We start from the raw sequence: 22626 nt of genomic DNA, 5'->3' as shown, positions 1-22626 counted from the left end.
ATCCTTTTAGGGAGGCTGTGTCTAATAGTTGGACTGTACCACTGAAAGTGGCTTCTCCAGTGGCCAGGTTGAATAAAGCGACTCTGGTACCGGTGGAAGAGTCTCCAACCTTTCCGGATTCTGTGGATAGACGGGTGGAATCCTTGTTCTGCTATTTACATGTGGTAGCAGGTCACATGTTAAAGGCTACTTTTGGGAATGTTTTAGTAGCGCAGACTGCTACTGAATGGGTGAAGTTACTGAAAAGTAACTTTGAAACGGCACGGCTTCCACCTGCGGTACTGGAACTAATAGACCAGTTGACCTAAGCCCTGGTGTTCATGTGTGATACGTCCCCTGGACTCAACTTTGTTAGTGGCCAGGACATTAGCAGTGCGGATTGCTATTAGGCGCATAGTATGGCTAAAATGCTGGTCAGCTGACCAGGCTTCTAAGAAGGCTGTGACTGATCTTCCTTTTACAGGGGAGAAGCTGTTTGGATCCTCCCTGGACAAGTTGATCAAAGGTATCACGGGAGGTAAGAGCACTAGTTTGCCCAAATCCTCTAAGAGCACAGACCTCTTTTTCGTGCCTCCGGGTCGCAAGAAAAAGGAAAACCGCTTAGGTCTTCTGGGGTTTCCAAGAAGCCATCGTCGGGAAAATCTAAGTCCGGCCAATCTGGACCTGCGGACAAGTCCTCGGCTGCATGAAGGGCGCCCTCACCCTAGTCTGGGTTGGGGGGGGATGTCTTGGATTCTTTCAGGAACCCTGGACCTCCTTGATTCAGGACAAATTGATTCACAAACTGATCCGATTAACCAGATCGAATTCCGGTCTCGCCTGTTGGACAGGTTCTTCCCATCCAATCTTCAATTATCCCCAGTCCGGGTAAGGGACTTGTGAGGGGTGGTACATGACTTGCTGTCGCAAGGAGTGATTGTGCCGGTTCCCGCTCAGGAACGTTTTCAGGGGACTCTCATTCAGCCTTGTTGGGGGGATCTGACAATCACGGTCAGAGCTCTGCAGGAGTTCGGTTGGAACCTCAATTTCAAGAAATCCGCACGGACTCCGGTTAAGAGACTGGATTATCTGGGCTTCACTCTGGATTCAGCTTTGGCGAGGGTTTTTTCTTCCCCGGACAAGCTGCAAAAGTTGCGGGGGCGATTCAGTTGTCCAACAATCTGTCCTCTACGAGTTTTCATGCGAGTCTTGGGTCTGATGGTATCGATGTTTGAGGCGGTTCCGTTTGCTCAGTCCCATACAAGGCCCTTGCAAAGGCAGATTCTTGTAAAATGGAGCAAGAATCCAAAGTCCTTGGATTCTGTGATTCGGTTGAGACACAACACAATATCTGCTCTGTTGTGGTGGATTTAGTCTACAGCACTGTGCCAGGGCAAGTCCTTCCTTCCGTTGTTTTGGACAGTGGTAAACACGGACGCCAGCCTGTCGGGCTGGGGCGTGGTGCTGGGGAAGCTCTGTGCCCAGGGTACCTGAACGATGGAAGAGTCAAAACTACCGAAAAAATGTTTTGGAGCTCAGAGCGATAAAGCTTTGTCTAAGTCATTGGACAACTCATCTGCAAGGTTGTCCAGTTCGGATTCAATCGGACAATGCCACGGCTGTGGCTTACATCAATCACCAGGGGGGGCACCAAGAGTGTCTTGGTGGCCAAGGAGGTGGATGAGATTCTGGCCTGGGCTTAAAGCTATGTTACCCGAGTAACAGATGTTGGATCAAGGGGAGTGCTCCCTACACCCAGAGGTGTTCCACCTCCTGTGTGTTCGGTGGGGGGGACTCCCGAAGGTCGATCTGTTTGCCTCTCGCCTCAACAAGAAGGTGCAGAGATTCGTAGCAAGGTCTCAAGATCCTCTGGGCGATGCCACAGACACACTGGTGGCTCCTTGAGGTCGGCATCGGCTGATTTATGCATTTCCCTCATTGAAACTCCTGCCGAGGCTTCTGCGCAGCATCGAGGTGGAAAACATTCCGGTCCTTCTAGTGGCTCTAGACTGGCCTCGCCGGTCTTGGTACGCAGACCTTATAAGGCTGGTCGCCGATACCCCTTGGAGACTTCCTCTCAGGGAAGATCTTCTATCGCAATGTCCGATCTTTCATCCTGCTTTACAGTCGCTGGCTTTAATGGCATGGCTGTTGAAAGTCAGGTGTTGAGAGATAGGAGTCTTTCTGACTCTGTGATTGCTACACTCTTGAAGGCTAGGAAGCCATCTTTCAGGAAGATCTACCATCGTACGTGGAAATTGTACATTTCATGGTGTGATTCGCTGAAGGTGCACCCTCACTTGTTTTTGATCGCTAGGGTTTTGGCCAAGTTTTGGTTTTGGCTATATATTTTCAATGCCCGTTAGCCATGCATGTCCTCATCCGGACTTTTATCCACGGAGTACGCCATATGGCTCCTCCGAGGCGATCCCCGTTACCTCCGTGGGATCTAAATCTGGTGCTATCTGTTCTTCAGACGCCTCCTTTTGAAGAAATTTGGGAGATTTTGCGGCTTTCTTTGTTTCAGAAGGTTGCCTTCTTGGTGGTGATCACCTCTGCCCGCAAGGCATCTGATTTGGTGGCGTTGTTTTGCTGCTCTCCTTATTTGGTGGTACACAGGGATAAGGTGGTACTTCAACCTCATCAGTCCTTCCTTCTTAAGGTGGTTTCTGATTTTCATCTGAATGAAGACATTGTGTTGCCTTCACTTTGCCCTAAACCTCAGCTTCCTAAGGAGTATGCCTTTGCATTCTTTGGATGTGGTTCGGGCGATCAGGGTTTATTTAGAGACCACTGAGTCCTTTAGAAAATCCGACGCTCTTTTTGTCCTTACTGGTGGACCTCGTAAGGGATTGGCTGCGTCTGCTGCGACCATTTCCAGATGGATTAGGCAGACAGTGGTACAGGCCTATTCACTGAGGGGTCAGGCTCCTCCTTTCCCAGTGAAGGCTCATTCTCCGAGAGCGTCGGTGCTACAAGTTTGCAAGGCGGCATCTTGGTCATCTGTGCATGCGCTCACCAAATTCTACAAGGTAGATGCGTTGGCATTCTCAGATGCTTCTTTTGGCTGCAAGGTTTTGCTGGCTGCGGTTTAAAAGAAAAGTCTGTTTCGTTGCTCTTTTGAGGTTTCAATTTTTTTCCGGGTGAGCTCCACGTTACCTGGTTGGCTAATTTTCGCTATTGGAGACTTATGTTTTGTTTCTGCATTGTTTCCCACCCCCTCATGATTATACGGCTTTGGGATATCCCTATGATTCATAAAAATAAGGAGCTGCGTCTGTCTATGAACGATAGAGAAAACTGGATTTTTGTAAGAACTTACCGAAAAATCCTTTTCTTTGAAGTTCATTGACAGACGCAGCACCCTCCCCTCTACTTCTGAGGTATGGGGTTTTTGTCTTCTAAACACTGCTTGCAACTAAACTTTTTGATGAAGTCCCTATGAGGACGCCCTTCATGCAGCCCTCATAGGCGTGGTTAAGTTTTTTATTTTTTTTCCTGCCTAGTGCCTATTCCTAGGAGGAGGAGCATAACCCTAGGAGTCATGAAGATAAGGAGCTGTGTTTGTCGATGAACTTCAGAGAAAAGGATTTTACGGTAAGTTCTTACAAAAATCCAGTTTTTACCTCCTTCGATTTTTTTGTTGTCAGTGTAGTCTGGCAGGATGCAATAGCCTCTAGCACCTTGGCAGGTGCCATTTCCCACCAAGTCTGTCTCCTCCACCGAGGAGCAGCCATGTTCACCAGAGGCCTCTTTTGTCCTGGCGCCTGAAACGGTCCAATTCGGAGCTAGGATTAGGGACTTTTTTGGGTGACGCCTTTGTAGGGCAGATTGCTGGATCTGAGAGGGATACAACAAAGTAGATCTGAAGGCTGCAGGGTCGCAGGATGAGTCGTAAGAATATCGTGCAAGCAGAACTTTGTTCACTAACGCTCTACTCCATGCTGCGCCAGGCCACACCCCCACATCACACACTTTTTAACCACTTGCTGCAAAATCACGTACCTGTATGTCATTCTGCTTCAAGTGGTTGTACTGGGATGATGCCTGCAGCTGCAGGTATTACCCCCGGTACCGTTTTTTAAGAGCCGACAGTCGGCTTCCTTACATACGGCTAAGCAGTCGCTTGATTGTTATCACAAGTAGTGGGAGGGGGATATTTCTCCCCAACTCTACCCAGGCTCTTCTGTCCCACCAGGAGGCCGAGCTACCAGCCGACACCTCCATCGGCTGGCCGGAGACCTGATTAAAGCCAGAATCGGCTTTGTTCGGGTCTCAGATCCAGTTTACTGAAGCCTTAAAAAATGACAGTATTCAAAACAGCCAAACTTGCTGTTTTGAATGCTTTTAAGTGCAAAGGAGAGATTTGGCGACCCCAGGTCCCCCCCCCCCCCCAAAAAAAAAAATAAAAAAATACCTGACTGTTGCTGTCACGTGGGATGTTTACATGCCTTGTAGCAGCAATAATAGTGATAAAAAAAAAAAAAAAATTAAAGGGACAGTATAAAAAAAAATAAATAAAAAAAAAAAATTAAAGCGCCTCATTCCTCCGTGTTCACGCAAGAAGCGAATGCATACGTAAGTCACGCCCGCAAATGTAACAGTGTTCAAAACACACGTGAGGTATTGCCGCGATCATTAGATTGGGAGCAATAATTCTAGCACAAGACCTCCTCTGTAACTCTAAACTGGTAACCGTTAAACAAATATTAAAAAAACGTCGCCTATGGAGATTTTTTAAGTACCGTTGTTTGTCACCATTCCACTTGTGCCCAGTTTTAAAGCATGTCATGTTGTGTGCCCAGTTTTAAAGCATGTCATGTTGGGTATCTATTTACTCGGCGTAACATCATCTTCCACATTATACAATAAAATTGGGCTTACTTTTGTTATGTTTTTTTTTTTTTTTTTTTTTAATTCATGAAATTGTATTTTTTTCCCCAAAAAAATTGCGTTTGAAAGACTGCTGCGTAAATACAGTGTGACATAAAATATTGCAACAAATGCCATTTTATTCTATAGGGTCTCTGCTAAAAATATATATGTTTGGGCATTCTTAAGTAATTTTCTAGCAAAAAATACTGATTTTAACCTGAGAGCAGCAAATGTCAGAAAAAGGCTTAGTCCTTCAGTTAAAACACGTTGCGAGATCTCTGCCGCAACCCATTATATCCGAGATGTATTTAAACACAGTGGAAAAACTTTGTAACCCTCAAACCAAAACAAAACACATATGGTGTGTGCTACACAAGGTATTTAATAATTAATTAGGTACCTTCGTCCTAAAATTGGACACAACAATCAACTAGAAAACTGGAGGCACTGAGGACTTTCATGGTACTGTATGAACTTCACAGTGAAAAAGTATTGTAAAAATACAAAAGTTTATTACATATACATAAAAAAAACATCTCCTTGAAAGGCAACACACAACAAAAAAAAATGATTGTATAATAATGTATCACAGAAATCCGGACATAGTCCATTGTAAGGTGGATCCAGAACTAGGAAAATACAATGTACAACACCTCCTCTTATGCATTGGGTGTCGGCTGTGGTGTCTCCCCTAAAAGGAGGGATCCCCAGACCAAATCCAATCGTACGCTACATGTTTCACGGATACACCGATTCTTCAGGAGCTTGACTCAAGAGGGTTGTATAATCTGTAATGAGATATAGATCCACAAATAATATCAAAGTGCAGATATCAATTAAAAAATATGACTGTGAATATACTATTTAGAAAAATCAATAAGGTAATCCTAAACAATGTAGACCCAGATCTTAGTCCTTTGTATCCTACCTCAAATCCCCAAGGGAACAGTGTGTCAGACTCTCACCAGTGATCATCCAGATGGAATGGACAAAAGGCCAAACAAAGGTCTCCCAGGTGAATGTGGACATAAACTTGGATTTAAATGTGATACAGCTAGTAGAAAACAGAAAAATAATCATAATTCGGTCCAACTGATTCATGATAATTTTTCTGTTTTCCTCCAGGTGTATCACATTTAAATTCAAGTTTGTCCCACATTCTCCCAGAACACCTTTTTTTGGCCTTTTGTCAAATCCATCTGGTGAGTCTGACACACTGTTCCCTTGGGCATTTGGAATGATACAGATGACTAAGATCTGGGTCTACAGTGTTTTTTTTTTTTTACATACTGTCACCAGTGCAGTACAGTTTTATCATATGACTGGAGTAGCAGTAATCAGGAACAAGGACTGGTGACACAGTATGTAAAGAAAAATGTGTTTTTCAATATTTTTATTTTTTTTATTACTTTCTTTATCGTTTTATTTTTTTTATTTTTTTTTTTTTACATATTATGACCAGAGGAATACAGTGTTACCACTGTACTACTCTGGGGAGGTCATCAAGATCTTTCATGATGTGTGACAGATCGCGATAGGACACGGCCCATGGCACAATCCTGGGAGGATGTCATATGACGTCCTCCCAGAATAGGTCAAAGATTTACACACACACACTTCTCAATTTGTCATCTTTTGCTAATAATTAGCACTACTATAATTGCTTTTTATTGCTAATTAATACACCTTACTTAAGTATATGTGTTAAAATGAATTTGAACATGTATGCAAATTACTTTCTTTGCTCTGAATTGCAGATACTTCAAAAAGTTGTCCACAGACAAACAGAGGCATAAACGGAATGAAGATGAGGAGAGTTTAGAAGATGTAGATGATGATGAGTTTGAGAAAATTCTTGGTAAGAAAATGTTGGAGCCTTTCTCATGTCGGACATATCCAACATAAAGTATGATCGCATAATTGTGTTAAGTTGTGATCATTTCTGAAAGTTTTATATATGCAGCAGTTGAAGTAATTATTATTGTTTTTTTTTAGAATGTATTAGATTCCACGTGACTATATGATATGCACCATGGAGCACCCAGTACAAAAATTCAGATCACTCAGAGGTGTTTAAAATTGTTGTTAGGATTAACCAACTGTGAATGTCACATTCACATATTTATAAATATGCCCCCTAGGTTCCACAATGAGCCCAAACACTTTCTCAGCAGTAATGGGCAGAGAATGGTCTCTTCTGCACTGAGTGAGAACAGCCTTCTGACATAGCTCCTTCTGAGTTAGAAGTACATGGCTGCACTCAGCCGCACTCACTCATGACTGGAGAAGTCTAACTCTGACTTAGAGCCCCTTCACACTGCCTGTACAATAAATTGCAGCAGTTTAGCGTGCTGCAGTTGTCTGTTTCATCTGTAGTGAGCTGGCGATATTGGTCAGTGTAATGTGCTTTTAATCGCATAACACAATTTTATTCCTTTTTTGTGTCCGTTTTGTTGAAGTGCACAAAGTGACACATCATTCATGTCATCGCACAGCCTCACAATGCTTAAACAAAAATAAAATAAATGAAGCGGGGCGTTTAAACAGAACAAACTCTTTTTGTAGTGTATTTTAGTTAGGGGGCGATATGTTCTATTACAAGCACATAGAAAAGACAAAACACACAGGAATTAATTTACAAAAACTTGAGAACACCTATCTAGCAATATACACCAAACTGATCACGTGCAGAGCACCTCCAAGGCTTTATACTATCAGCAGGTGGATTGGCGACAGTAAAAGAAGGGGAGGATCAGGGAAGATGTGATCAAACAGCCTTTTTACGCAATGTGGAGGGTTAACCCCTAGGTTCCACAGTTGGTATAACAAGCATGCTTTACTGCATATACTTACTGATTTCACTTTTGTGGGTTTAGTAACACTTTAACTGAATGAGCTGAAGTTAGAAGCTGCTTGGCTACCATGCACAGCTTGGTATCCAAGCTCATTTAGTTAAGTTTTGACAGACCAAAAAAAAAAAACTGGAAGCGGATTGGTTTTTGTACAGAGCTGCACCAGATTTTGCACTCTCCAGTTTTAGTACATCAATCCCATAGGGGCAGAAACCAATGTAATTCTTGAGGAAATTAGAAAAAGTTGCTTATATCTCAGTCTGGAAAGAATACAAAATGTGTTCCGAGTCTGTCTGCAGCAAACCATTGTGAGAGCCACTTTCTAAATATAAAAAAAAAAGATTTTTCACAGAAGTCAAAAAGCCAAAGAATAATAAACTTTAAACAAAGTTCATGACACCATAATCAGAAATGCAATAGTCAACATTGAGCTTTATTTACCAAGGAGAACCTGAAACACTCCCAAAGCCATGTTCTGTGAACAAAGTGTAACTTTTTTAAAGTTTGGGACATGTTTTATCTATAATTTTTTTTTCTTTGACAGGTACTTTTGTGGCGGGATCTGGGGGTCTAAAAAAACCCAAACCCCTTTTCTGCACTTAAAAGCATTTAAAACGCCAAGTTTGGCTGTTTTGAATGCTGTCTTTTTTTTAATCTGGCGCCAGTACCCGGAAGTGTGGGTTTTTGCATGGAGACCCAATCGGAGCCGAATGAGGCTTTGATCGGGACTTCGGCGCTGTGCAAGCTGGTTTCCGGGGTCTCCTGGTGGGACTGCGCGTCTCCTCCCACTCCCTGTAATGACAGCCGAGCGGCTTTCTAGCTGCAACGGTTGTCATTACAAGACAGCCGGCCGTTGGCTATGGACGCAGGTACCGGGGTAATGCCTTTAGCTGCAGGCATCACCCTGGTACAAGCACTTTCCTGAAATATCGGCGATATCGGTCACCTTGGTGGCCGATTTCGATATATCAGGGAAAGTGCAGATCGGCCCTTGATATATCTGCTTTGCCGATAATTGGTTGATCCCTACTTTGTATCCTCTGCAAATACTGAGATTGAGCTGTTTATCCCATTCTCTAGATCGTTTATGAATAATTTAAACAGGATTGGTCCCAGGACAGATTCTTCTTTCCTTTTTTCCACACCAGACCATTCCGAATACTCACTATTTATCACCACTTTTTGGGCTCTCCCCTGTAGCCAGATTTCAATCCTGGTACTCACCCTATGGTCCATGCCTACATACCTTACAAGAAAGTTTGTGGGGAAAATCCAGGTACACCACATCCACAGGCCTTTCTTTATCTGGATGGCAGCTAACGTCTTCATAGAAGGTTAATAGATTGTACTTGCAAGAACGATTCTTCATGAATCCCTGCTGACTACTACTAGTAATACCGTTGTCATTACTAAAATTTTGTATACAGTCCCTTATCCCCTTCAATAACTTGCAGACTATTGATGTTAGGCTAACTGGCCTGTAGTTCCCAGGGATATGTCTCGGCCATTCCAGTCAGTAAACTGTCCATAAAAATTAGGAACTCCTTAAGGAACCTCGGGTGTAAGCCATCTGGTCCCGGTGACTTTTTTATGTTCAGTTTTTCCAGTCTATTTCTGATTCTGTCTTCTGATAGACACGAGAGTGCTTTCTGTGGCATGGTATTAACATTACAGTCTTGGTTACTGTATCCCCCCCATTTCCTTTGTCAAGACTGAGGATAAGAATATATTCAAAACCTTTGCCTTCGCTCTATCTTTTGTAGCCAAATTCCCTTCATCATCCTTTATGGGGCCAATATGTTCTGGCCTCACTTTCATACTATTTATATACTTAATGTTTTTTTTTTTTTTTTACTCTTCTTCCCTAGGTGCTTTTTGTGTTCTATTTTAGCCACCCTGATTGCATTCTTATATATTCTTATATTTTTTATTGCATTCTTTGTAATGTTTGAATGCTGACAATGACCCCTCAGCCTTGTATATTTTGAAGGCCTTTTCTTTTTATATGCATTTTTAAGACATAGTTTTGCCACCCGGGATTTATTTTAGCTCTTTTAAAAGTATTTCCCATTGGAATGCACTGGCCTATACCTTTTATAATACCTTTATTTAGTATGCCTTTAAAGCACTCCCATTTTTTTCTCTCTGTGATCTTTGTTCCTGGAATATTATCCCATTCAATATCCTCTAGCAAAGAGCGCAATTTATGGAAGTTGGCTCTTTTAAAATTCAGTGTCCTTGTGTGTTACCCTTGTGTTTCTTATTTCTGTGATTTATACTGAAACAAATTGACCTGTGATCCGTGATTAGGTCTGTATTGTCAATAACCAGTAGGTCTAGTAACGCATTGTTTCTTGTTGGTGCATTCACCATCTGACTCATGAAATTGTCCTGCAAGACATTTAGGAAATGGCGAGCCGTAGATTAATGCATGGTTCCTTCTGCCCAGTCTATATATGGATAATTAAAATCCCCCATTATAATGACATTTGCTATCCTTGCTGCCATTCCAAGCTGTGATAGGAGGTACACCTCCCACTCCTCTCTCTGGTTAGGGGGCCTAGCATATGCCCAGTATTACTTTCCCCTTAGTTTCCTCCCTTTGGAGCACTACCCACAAGGGTTCCACCTCTTTCCTAGCTCCATTAGTGATATCGTCCCTCACATTCCCTTGCACATCACTCTTGATATACAAGCATACCCCTCCCCCTTTTTTACCCTCCCTATCTCTGCGATATAGGGAATACTCCTGAATGTTTACCAGCCAGTCATGAGGGCTGTTAAACCAAGTCTTAATTCCCACAAAATTGAAATCCTCCTCTGACATTAGCAACTCCAGTTCTCTCATCTTGTTAGCCAGGCTCCTAGCATTGGTATACAAGCCTCGTAATCAAGCTGCGGTAAAACAAATGTTTGCTTTAGGGTTTAATACCGCTTTAAAATGTAACTGCATCCCCCTAGGTGATCTATGTACATTTACAAGGATTTTAGCAAACTTTGTTGCAGATTCCTACATGTTATTATTCTGAAGAAATCACTGTTTGTTCCTCTGTGCCCCTGTGCTAAGTGAGACTAAGGGGAGTGGTTTTATCAACTAGCTGCTGCAGAATCAGGGCTCTAATGAGTAAAGTTGCAGGGCCTGCATTCCTTTTAGATGTTGTTTTCTATTGGGAGTATCTTACCAAAAATTAAAATTTTGTTGCGGGGGATGCCTGAAATCTGACTTGTATCTTAGTGTAGACTTCTGGGAAAATCAGGAAGCTAGTCACACAAGCAGGAAACACATTCTGTGTAAAGAACACCTCCAGGTAGCCATATTGCATTGTCCTTAGAAAAAAATTACAGAGCTGCAGATTGAAAGAGAACAGTAATTTCTCTTTCGTTCACTGACAAACACAACTCCATGTCCTCAGACCATTGGGCTTATGCTGCTCTCTCTTCAGGAGTAGGAATAGGTGGAAACCTTTTTGGTTATGCCCCTGAGGCAGTCCCAGAGGGTTTACCATCACTTCTGCTATAGGACTTCAGTTTTTTCTGCCTAGTCAGGAGGAAACTTCTGAAGCTAGAGGATGCGGTTCGGGTCCTGTTGTCCAACCATCAGGACTTGCATGCAAGTGCTGGGTCTGATGGTTTCCACCTTTTGAGGCAGTTCCGTTTGCTCAGTTCCATACCAGACCTCTGCAAAGGGAGATTCTGACCAAATGGAACAAGGATCCGTTGTCTTTGGACAATTTGATCCTGTTGAGTCTGGGTTCGAGGGAGTCTCTGCTATGGTGGCTCCGCTCCCCGGCACTTCATCTGGGAAACCCCTTTCTTCCCCTGTATTGGACTGTAATCCCCATGAATGCCAGACTGTCCGGATGGTTAGGTGTCTTGGGAGTGTACTCGGCCCAAGGTGTTTGGACTCGAGAGGAGTCCAGACTGCTGATCAGCATCCTGGACATTTGGGCAATCAGACTTTGTCTTAATGGACGGATCGAATCTTCCATCCTGCTTTACAGTCGCTGGCTTTAACGGCCTGGCTATTGAAAGCCAGGTGCTGAAGGACAGAGGGCTGTCTGAGTCGGTTATTCCCACACTGTTGAAAGCTAGGAAATCTACTTCCAGGAAGGTTTATGATAGAGTTTGGAAGGCGTACATTACTTGGTGTGAGTCTGGGGGGGTTCCTCCCCTTTCCTTTTGTGTGTCTCGCTTGTTGGAGTTTCTACAAATAGGTGTAGATACAGCGAGCGCACGCAGACCTCAGCTCCCCGCTAGGTCGACCGCGACATAGCCCCACAGAACGGGGGTCGGCCTGCGAGTTAAGCGCCTCGTGAGGTCACATATGACCAGGTCTTGGAGTTCCCCCTGGCTGACAGCCCCCCCCCCCCCCATTTCAATAGCGAGGTGATCTGTCTGGAGCGGTGCCCGTCTGTTTCTTGGTATGGTGAGTAGCTGACCCCCCCCCCCCCTCCCGGAGGGTTTAGGGGTGGACTTGGGACGGTCGGATCCCCCGGGCTCCCCTCCTTCCTGTCAGGCACCCCCCTTCAATCTGTCCTCCTATCCACATATGCTGGGGCTATGTCGGTGTTCTGGTCTGGGGCAGAGCGCTATGCTATAGATGGGGCAGGGGGATGTGCCGCCAGGTGATCAGGTGGGCGGGGGGGTTGTACCTGGTGGGGGCTCCTGCCAGGCCCCCTATCCTGCCTGGGCCTGTCCTTGAGGCCTAGGGATCCCTCCTGGTGCCGCCATTTTGTTGTAGCCTGTGTGCTCAATGCACGGTGGCCATGTTTTTGTAGTCCAGTGGCCATTTTGCGGTGGTTTGCCTTTGAAAATAACAGCAGCCATGACTGTGGAGCCCTGTGGGCAGTGATTTTGGTGGTGGGAACCCCTCCTCATCCCCTGGTGCTGACTCCTGATTGCCGCACGTGGTGTGCAGATTATCCTAGTGGCTGCAGGTGCCTGTTTGTGCTGGGTGGTTAGTCTGGAGGGGTCATCTCCCTTTCTGCTGAGGATCACTTGGTGCTTTAGGCTTGGCGACCGGATGGTGCTGCCAGCAAGGTGGGGGCTGTCCCTTTGTTTACACTTTTTGTGGGGTCCGCCTGTTGACTCATGGAGTCTTTGGAGCACGTCTTTCAGGCCTTTTCATTTAAGGGTCAGGTTCCTCCATTCCCAAGTGTGCAAAGCAGCTACTTGGTCGTCGGTGCACACTTTCACAAAATTTTATAAAGTGGATGTGTTGGCATCTGCGGATGCCGCTTTTGGCAGTAAGGTTTTGCAGGCTGATGTTTATGGGGCTTGTTCCCTCTTTGGGGGTGTAAATGTTTTTTTTTTCAGGTGGGCGCCAGTTGTTTTGGTTGAGCTCCTGTTTACCTGGTTGGCTACAGTATAGCCTTGGGAATTATTTCTTGCTGTTCCCACCCCTCATGTCAAAATTGGATTTCTCTTTCGTTCATTGACGGACACAGCTTCTGATTCTTTTTAAGCATTGGGTTATACTGCCCCCTACAGAAGTAGGACACTAGGCAGGAAAAAGCTGGACTACGCCTATGGGTAGGGGGTATACACCCACTCTCAGCTATAGGCACTCAGGTTTTTCTGCCTAGTCAGGAGTAAGGACCTAGTTGCTTGCTGGGATCTCTGGTCCTGACAATTTTTTCTTTGTTTTTTTTTTTTTTAATATTTTGCTCCTGTGTGATCTACAATCAAGTGTCAGACTGGGCGACAAACTGGATAATCTAGATCTTTAGGGTCCTCCCAGTCCAACCAGCGAGTGAGTGCAGACCACAGCTCCGCGCTAGGTCGGCCACTACAAAGCCCCACTGGACGGGCTGGCCTGTGATTTAAACGTCTCGCAAGGGCGCATACGAACTGGCTTCATCCTCAGTCGCAGCATTTCCTCCTTGCTGACAGAACACACATTACAATGGAGTGGTGGTTTATCCCGAGCGGTGCCCACCCTGTTCCTGCTCTGGTAAGTAGCAGTCCCTCCCTCTACTCCTGGAGGGTTTTGGGGTGGACGTGGGCCCCTCCCTGGAATGGTTGGACCCCCGGATTCCCCTCCCCCCCCCCCCCCCCCCAGCCCCTCTAAAATTCAGTGGTCACTGTGGGTCTTTCGCTCCCCTCCCGGGGTGAGGTTATGAGCTGGCTGTTGCCACATGCTGGTTGGAGTTGCTGCTGACTGGGTTTTCCTGGTGCGCAATGGGGGTTGAGCAGGGTTCCCTGCCACCCTAGGAGTTGGTGACTAGGGAAGGGATGTCTTTGGGGCTCCCTGTGGTTGTTGTTGGGCTGGGGAATCGGATAGTTTAGCATCTGCGGGTAGCTCCTCACGCGACCGCATCTGGCTGAAAATGTAGGCCACGTCATTGCAGGCCTACTAGTCGGAAACTACCTGAAACGGCCCCTGTGTGGATGGCTGAAGTCACTGCCTCCCGTTTAGGCATCTGCCCTCTGCTCCGCTGCTCCTGGGTGGTCAGCTCCACAGGGCTCGCATCCAAGCGGCTTGGCACCCACAGAAATTTAGTCAGTTTCTTGCAGCCTACTAGGCCATGTGGCCGAGTCGGGGGCCTCCGTTGGGTGGTGGCCTCAGTGCGTTTAGCTGAAGCCTCCACTCTTCCTTTTGGCATCTGCTGAGCTGGGATCCGGGCACTTATGGCTGGGCCTCCACAAAAATTTAGGCTTGCGGCCTGCTAGGCCATGTGGTCAGCTTGGCGCCTCCCTTGGAAGGGGTGGTGCTGTCGGGTCGCTTCATTTTTGACAGCCTTGCTGCCATTATTGTGTGGGGCACTTGCTACTTTTAGCGCTGCGGCACCATCCGGGTACCCTGCCTGAGCATTCTGTGTCACGGCAGACGGCCCATTTTAAGAGGCTATTTCCTTTTATGCCCTCTATGGAGGGCTCGGAAGGAGACCCCCTTGTTTGTTTGTTTTTTTTTTTGCGGGGTCCAGTAGGTGGTTTATTTATGGGCTTTTAGTCTGTGTCCCCTTTTCAGGATCACAGTTGGGGACCCCCCCTAAATTTGTTATGTTTTCTGGATGAGCTTAGTATAAAAAGACTCTACAGGGTCTGCGTCCATGCACCCTAAGTGCTCAGATAGTGAGAATGTTTCCTTTGCTCCTTTAGCCACGCATGAAAAGGCGCTGGTGGATGCACTGTTTGTGTCACTGCGTTATACTTTAAAAAAAGGAGGTTGTGGCTGATGCTGCATTGGAGGCGCCGGCCCTTAGGCCCTCCAAAGCGGCGAGGGTGTCCCCTTTTCAGCCTACTTTGACAACATTGTCAGGAAACAGTGGCGTTGTCCAAAATTAAGGCTGCAACTAATTATAATATTCATTATCGATTAGTTGGCCGATTTATTCTTTCAATTAATCAGTTGTTTGTGTAGTCCAGCGGCCATGTTTGATTGCCTGGCGTGCTTGTGGAGCGGCGGCCATGATGGCCGAGCCTCTGGGCGGCGATTTTTGGCTGTGGAAGCTCCTCCTTTTTTCCCTGGTGTTGACTCCTGGGTTTTTCCTTTCCCTTGGACGCTGCAGGTGGATACAGGCTATCTTTGGTGCAGACCAGTGCTACTCTGGTGGGGTGGGGAGTCTGATAGGGTCCATCCCTCTCTGCTGCAGGTTGTGGGATGTTCTGCTTGCTGGTGACCCATCGGTGCTACCTGTGCGGTGGGGGGTGTCCATAGCGGTGCTAGACACTCTTTGTGGTGGGTTCCCCTTTTTACTTATGGAGTCTCAGGAGCATGTTTTCCAACCTGACCCCCTCTGAGCTAGCAGGTCCCTCTGGCTCCCAACCACCCATTAATGCACTGACCGCAGTCCTGGAGTCCTTTGTTTCCCGGGTGGAGGTGGCCTTTGGGTGGCGGGCTAGCAGAAGGCATCCCCTGCCTCGTGTCTCGTCAGATCCTAACTCTGCCCTTGCGGGCATGGACCACCCTGTGGGGTTTGTAGCCACGCTCCCTGATCTATCAGATAGTTAGGATGATTCCTCCACACCTGTAGCTGCACACGAGAAGGCGCTGGTTAACGCACTGATTATATCTGTGCAGGAGACTTTAAAAAATAGAGGATGCAGTTGAGACTGAGGTGGAGGTGCCTGTTTCCTTTGGCACCCACAAGCCATCTCGCACGGCAAAAGTGTTTCCTTATCCCTTCTTTTTTGACAAGTTTGTATATAAAGAATGGGAGCGACCAAAACGCCCCTTTGTGGTTCCTAAATGCTTTGCTCTGGGGTACCCCTTTGAAGAGTCACTTCTCAAGAAGTGGACTGTCGCACCAGTGGTGGACCTCCCTGTCTCTAAGTTCAACAAGGAAATCATGATTCCAGTATAGGAATCTCTGGCTTTTACAGATCCAGCTAACAGGAAGGCGGAGTCTGTGGCCCGCAATATGTTCATTATTGCTGGTTCGGCGCTGAGGCAAGTCCTGGCCATTCCTCTGGTGTAAAACACTAACTGAATGGGCTAAACTTTTGTGCCATGACCTTAGAGGGTGAGCAGTTTCCCCCTCCTTACACTGAGTTGGCAGACCAGTTGGTCCAGGGGCTGCAGTTTGTCTGCGATGCCTCTTTGGATGCGGCTCCCCTGATATCTAAGCTATCTGTTTAGGCAGTGGTGCTTAGGCGTGTGTTGTGGCTTGTGTTGGTCGGTGGACCAGACTTCTAGGAAAGTTTTGACTGACTTACCCTTTCAAGGCCTGTTTGGGACTACCATGGATGACCTCATTAAGAGTCTCCCAGGGGAGGAAGAGTGCCTTTCTTCCATAGTCTGGGAAAGGGAAAGGAACCTGGTCGTGGACGTGGCCCATCCTTCTCGGCTCACAAACCGTTTTTATGTCCCTCAGGGTCCACTGACAAAGGTTCGAAACCTTTCAAGTCCTCCTTGGGAGGTTTCAAGCTGCCCTGGTCTGGCAAGCCGAGAGTAGGATTCTCTAGACCCGTGGACAAGGCTACTTCAGCATGAAGGTGTGCCCTCACCCGTGCCTGGGGTGAAGATGGGACTTCTTTGCTGGTTTCCAAGCCCGTGGACCTCCTCGGTAAATGACAAATTGGTTCACAAAGTGATACTGTCCGGTTACCAGATAGTTTCATTCTTGCCCTCTGGAAAGGTTCTTCCCTTCCAATGTGCGTCTGTCCCTGGACCGATTGCAAGCTATCTGTGGGGCAGTGCAAGACCTGTTGCTTTAGGGTGTGATTGTCCCAGTTCCAGGTATTCTGGACCTCAAGACCCTGAACTGCTTTGTGCAGGTACAAAAATTCAGAATGGAGACCATTCGTGTGGTGGTGACATTCCTACATCAGGGGGACTTTCTTGCTTCTACCGACATCAAGGATGCTTACCTGCACATTCTAGTATGTGCCCAACACCAGTGCTTCCTCTGTTTTGCTGGGGAGAGGAGCACTATCAGTTGGTGGCTCCTCTGGTCTTCATGAAGGTGTCGGCCCTGGTTCTGGCATTGCTTCTTCAGCGGGGGATTGCGGTACTGGGCTATCTGGACGACCACCTCTTGGGAGCAGAGTCCTCTGCTGCCTTGATGGATGACGTGGAGAGCACTATACAGACCCTGAAGGATTTCAGTTGGCTTCTAAATGACCAAAAGTCTGCTCTATTTCCATCTAGATTGGATTATCTGGGTCTGACTCTGGATTCAACTCTAGCTCGAGTGTTCCTTCCTCTGGACAAACTCCAAAAGTTGCGTGCTACGATTCATCTACTGCTGTCCAGCAGATGGCCCTCCCTCCGGACTTGCATGTGGGTTCTGGGTCTGTTGGTATCTACCTTTTGGGGCAGTTCCATTTGCACAGTTACGAGGAAAGGAGATCCTGGTGAAATGGGACAAGTCTCCGAGGTTTCTGGACAATCGGATTCGGCTAAGCCGGGAAACCAGGGGGTCCCTGGTTTAGTGGCTTTGCTCTCTGGCTTTTTCGGCAGGATCAGGGCCAATCCTTTCTCCCTTTGTATTAGACAGTGGTCACCTCGGATGCTCCGCTCAGGGTTTTTGGATGCTGGAAGAGTCCGGCCTACCGATCAATGTCTTGAAACTTCGGGCGATCAGGCTGTGCCTGAATCACTGGACAGATTGACTCCAGGACTGAATAAAGAGTGTGTTGGCAGCCCTGGAAGTAGCCGGCATCCTTCAGTGGTCAGAACGCATTGTTCTAGCCCTCTCCGCCGTACACATTCCAGGAGTGGAAAACTGACAGGCGGACTATCTTAGTCGGTAGGCGTTGGACCACGGGGAGTGGTCCCTTTTGTCTGGACGTGTTTCATCAGATATGTCTCTGGTGGGGCACCCCCGAGGTGGATCTGTTGGCGTCCTGGCTCAACAGAAAGGTACCGAGGTTTGTGGCAAAGTCATGGGATGCCACAAACGCTCGCCCTGTGGGGCCAGTTTTGGCTGATCTAGGCCTTTCCACCTGTCGAGTTTCTACCACGGCTTTTGCGCAGGATTGAGGCCGAAGTGATTCCGGTCATTCTGGTGGCCCCAGAGTGGCTTTGCCGGTCTTAATCTGCTGACCTGGTGCGATTGGGCTCCGATGTCCCTTGGAGACTGCCTCAGGGAGGATCTACTGTCCCAAGGGCCGATCTTCCATCCTGCTTTAAAGTCGCTGGCTTTGACAGCCTGGCGGTTGAAAGCCAGCGGCTGAAGGATAGGTTTGCCTGGGTTTGTGATTCCGAAAATGCTGAAGGCTAGGAAGTCTACCTCCTAGGAAGATCTACCATTGTACGTGGAAAGCGTACATTTTGTGGTGTGAGTCGATTGGAGTTCACCCTCGTTCTTTTTTGGTGGCTCAGATTTTGACCTTCCTTCAACGAGGTGTCAAGCAGAAATTGGTCTTGAGTACTATCAAGTGCAAGGTGTCGGCCTTGGCGGTCTTCTTTCAGCAACCCCTGGCCACGCATTCCCTGGTGCATACTTTTATTTAAGGGGTTTGACATCTGACACCGCCGTGGGACCTGAACTTGGTGCTTTCAGTTCTCCAGAAGCCTCCCTTTGAAAATGTTTGGGAGATTCCCCTGCTTGCGCTGTCCCAGAAGGTGGCCTTTTTGGTGGCTATCCCCTCTGCTCGCAGGGTGTCGGAGCTGGCGGCGTTATCTTGTCGCACCCCCTACTTGGTGATCCACAAAGATAAGGTGGTTCTTCGCCCATGTCCATCATTCCTTCCTAAGGTAGTCTCTGATTTCCATTTGAATGAAGACATTGTGTTGCCTTCCTTGTGTCCAAGGCCTAAACATCCTTAGGAATGGATGTGGTTCAGGCGATTCGGGTTTATTTGGCAGACTCCGAGTCTTTTCAAGGGGTCAGACACACTGTTTGTGATTACTGATGGGCCAAGAAAAGGGCTCTCCGCTTCTTCTGCAACCATTTCCAGATGGATCAGACAGACGGAGACTCAGGCCTATTTTATCAAGGGTCAGGTTCCTCCTTTCCCTGTGAAGGCGCACTCTACTCAGGCGCTTGGTGCTTCCTGGGCCTTCTGTCATCAGGCGTCAGTGAGGCAGGTTTGCAAGGCGGCCACCTGGTCCTCGGTGCACACTTTTAAAGTTTTATAAAGTGGATGTGTTGGCATCTGCGGATGCTTCTTTTGGCCGCAAAGTTTTTCAGGCTGCAGAAGGGCTGTTACTACTTTGGGGGTTTAATGTTCAGGTTGGGCTCCAGTTGATTTTTTGTTGAGCTGCTGTTTACCTGCTTGGCTATTGTGTTTTAGCCTTGGGATTTTTTTGTTGTCCCACCCCTCATGTTTGGCACTGATTGCGGATGTCCCTGTGGTTCTGAATAATGAGAGCTGTCCATCAATGAATGAAAGAGAACATGGGATTTTTGTACTTACCATAAAATCCATTTCTCTGAGTTCATTGACGGACATAGCACCCACCCTTCTATGTAGTTTTAATACTTCTGACAGTGCTTTTTACTAAACTGAAGTCCGATAACAGAGAGGGGAATGTATACCACCTCGGACTGCCAATAGGCATAGCCCAAGTTTTTTTCTGCCTAGTACCCTACTGTTGGGGCAATGTGGTTCTGAATAATAGTGAGCTGTGTTCATCAATGAACTGAGAGATACATTTTATGGTAAGTGCAAAAATCCCATTTCTCTTTCGCTCATCGACGGACACAGCGCTCCATAAATCATAACTACTGGGTTTTCCTGTCTCTTCCAGGAATAGGACTAGGCAGAACAAAAAACACCTGGCTACGCCCATTGGCTGCCTCAGTTTGGTATATAACCTGTCTAGTCAGGAGTAAGGAACTAGGCTCCCGGCTGGGATCTCTGGTCCTAGCAATTATTTTCTCCTTCATTTTTTTTTTTGTTTTTTTTTCTCTCGGGAGATCTACAATCAACTGCCGGGCGGGGTGATGGGCTGGATAATCTAGATCCGGTGGTCCCCCCAGCCAGCGAGCATTTGCAGACCTCAGCTAAGTCCATCACGACATAGCCTCAGGGACAGAGGCTGGCTCGCGAGTTAAACGTCTTGCAGGGTCGCATACGACCGGGCTTGGGTCTGAGTCGCAGTGGTCCCTTGGCATACAGCTCCCCTACTTTGGTGGCAAGGATTCTGTCTGGAGCGTTATTACACCATGGAATGGTAAGTACAGTAGGGCTGCAACTAACGATTATTTTGTCTGTCGACTAATCTAACGATTATTTTTATTTTTTTGCTTAATTGAGTGTTCTTTTTTTGATTAGCTAATTAATCCTTTGAATAACTTTACAAAAAATGATACGTACAACTTCTAATATAATATTTAAACTTTTGTTACATTTTTTCCAAAAAATACTTCAATGTGGTTGAAGTTTTTACAGTACAAAAAAATGAAGTGGCAAAAATGAAATGTAAAAAGGGAAAAATTTCTGCGCTAAAGAGAAGTCCTCTCCTCACGCTGTCCGCGTGTGAGGAGAGCTGGTAAGCGACAATCCACACAGGGGACATCTACCTGATGATCAGTGCAGCCTATCAGTGCCCATCAGTGAAGGAGAAAAATGAATTCCTTATTTACAAAATGTTATAACAGAAACTAAAAAAAAAAACTTTTTTTTTTTTTTTTAAACTTTTTGGTCTTTTTTTGTTTAGCAAAAAATTAAAAAACACAGGCGGTGACTAAATAACAACCAAAAGAAAGCTCTGGCGGTCTAAAAAAAATAACAAATATGTATGGGTACAGTGTTGAATGTGCAATTGTCGTTCAATGTTCAATTTTTTGGGGGAGAATAGGGAATATCGTTTGTTGTCCCTTTTTAAGAAACAATAAAAAAGTAACCAAACAAACTAATCCCCCTGAAGCAGCTTTTCTCAGTTTTATTGACCTCTGAGGACCTTGCCATCAATCTTGGCCAGTACAGAGAGGTGCTGCAGTTATCCTCCAGCCTGTCCCTGCCTTATCCCTACAGACAGATCCATCAGCCTGCACAGTATTGTATGAATCTTTCTCTAAGCTGTGACGAGCTGTTATTTCTGCTGGAAATGGCTCTCTGCCATCAGCAGCAGCAGCATTGAGTACTTTGTGGATCTTCTCACAGCAGGGGTTGCAGCAAACACTGACACCAACATAGCTGAGTGATTACCTTATCTGCCGGTCTTTTCATGCCTCAGTCCTTTCAGTCTTTCATGTCTTTTGCACTCCGAGGAGGCGAACGGCCGGCACGAGCAGGGGGCGTGTGACGTCACGTGTGACGCGTCGACGCCTTTTCACGCATGTCGACGTATTTCTGTAGTCGACATAATCGACTATGTTGACGCATCGTTGCAGCACTAAAGTACAGTCCCCCCTCTCCCGTTTTGCCATTTTTCTTTGGGGTGGATGTGGGTAACCTCCAGGCACAGTCAGACCATCCTTAAAAATCCCTCAGTGAGCTGGGCTTTCCCCACTCCCTTTCCCCCTTGTCTGGACCTTGAGTCTGGTGAGGGGGTCCCAGGGCAGAGGATGCAGCAGAGACCCCTGGGGTCTCCCCCACTATCCCCACTCTGTAAGGGTCCTGGGATAGTGTGTCCTTCCCTGGTAGTCTGGAGGGGTCCCAGTGTAGGAGACTGGTGCAGAGTGCGCAGCAGAGTCTCCCCTAAAGTGTGTTCTACTTTTAGGAGGGGGTCCTCTTGCAAAGGGTGTAGAGTTATAGAGGGCACAGGGAAGATCCTGGCAGCATGCTGTAGCTGATGGTGACCATTTTCCCTTAGTCTGGCTGGTCTCAGGTTGGGGGCCATGTTTGTGTAGCCCGATGATGTCATGGGGGCTATTTTCCCTTAGTCTGGGAGATGCTGGAGACAACTGACGCTTCGTGGGGATGCTTAAGCTCCTCTTCCTCAGTTTCCTCTTCCTGTGCCCGGGACATATGAACAGGGATGGCGTCCATGGTAATGCTGGGTCTGAATTTTCGGCGCTCCTCTGCTCGGTAGAGCGAGTCCTTGGGGGTCCCTGTTATCTCTCTCTCTGCTGATAGGTAACCTGGGCCTAGGGGGGGGGGGGGGAGATCCTTTAGTGGTTCCAAAAGATAATTTTTGTACTGCAGGGTATCACCTAGACTTAATTTATATCTTCTCCATGTTTTACCAACTGCAAATTCAAATGTGTGGATACGGCTTTCAGCTGCAAGGTTCCTGTAGCAGCATTCTTGAGCTGGGTCATTTGACACTTGTTATTGTTGAGCCAGTTGGTACAGTTATACTAACCTTGTTGTTGCCCGCCTTTCTTATTCATTTTGTGGGAACATTTCTGTGTCTATGCATTTCCAAGGTATTAAGGGTAATTTTGGCTCTTCTGTAAAGTCCATACCTTGTAGCCTTGTAGTACAATACAAGACACCATCCCCTCTGGTCCTGTGTTACTATGCATTGCTCCTATAAAAAAAACAAAAAAAACAGTGCATTTACGGATTGGGATTGGGGCTTGGGGGGGGGGGGGGGGGGCAGGTGTATCCAGGAAAGCTTTGCCAGTTTCCAAGGATTATC

The 22626-nt window shown here is 46.7% G+C and overlaps 1 protein-coding gene across 1 annotated transcript in view; it reads left to right on the top strand.

Annotated features, from left to right (window-relative positions):
- The window catches only part of CEBPZ (CCAAT enhancer binding protein zeta), a 180030-nt gene that overhangs the window by 69980 nt on the left and 87424 nt on the right, over positions 1-22626 (top strand). The window contains exon 10 of the mRNA XM_082251926.1: positions 6612-6712. Within this exon, the coding sequence (XP_082108052.1) occupies positions 6612-6712 (101 nt within the window). The remainder of the gene's footprint in view (positions 1-6611; positions 6713-22626) is intronic.

The sequence above is a fragment of the Pelophylax lessonae genome (genome assembly GCF_965119305.1).
Source record: "Pelophylax lessonae genome assembly, chromosome: 3".
In the NCBI taxonomy this organism is placed as follows: domain Eukaryota; kingdom Metazoa; phylum Chordata; class Amphibia; order Anura; family Ranidae; genus Pelophylax; species Pelophylax lessonae.
The sequence above is the reverse complement of the archived record's forward strand: the minus strand, read 5'-3'. Positions and strand labels throughout refer to the sequence as shown.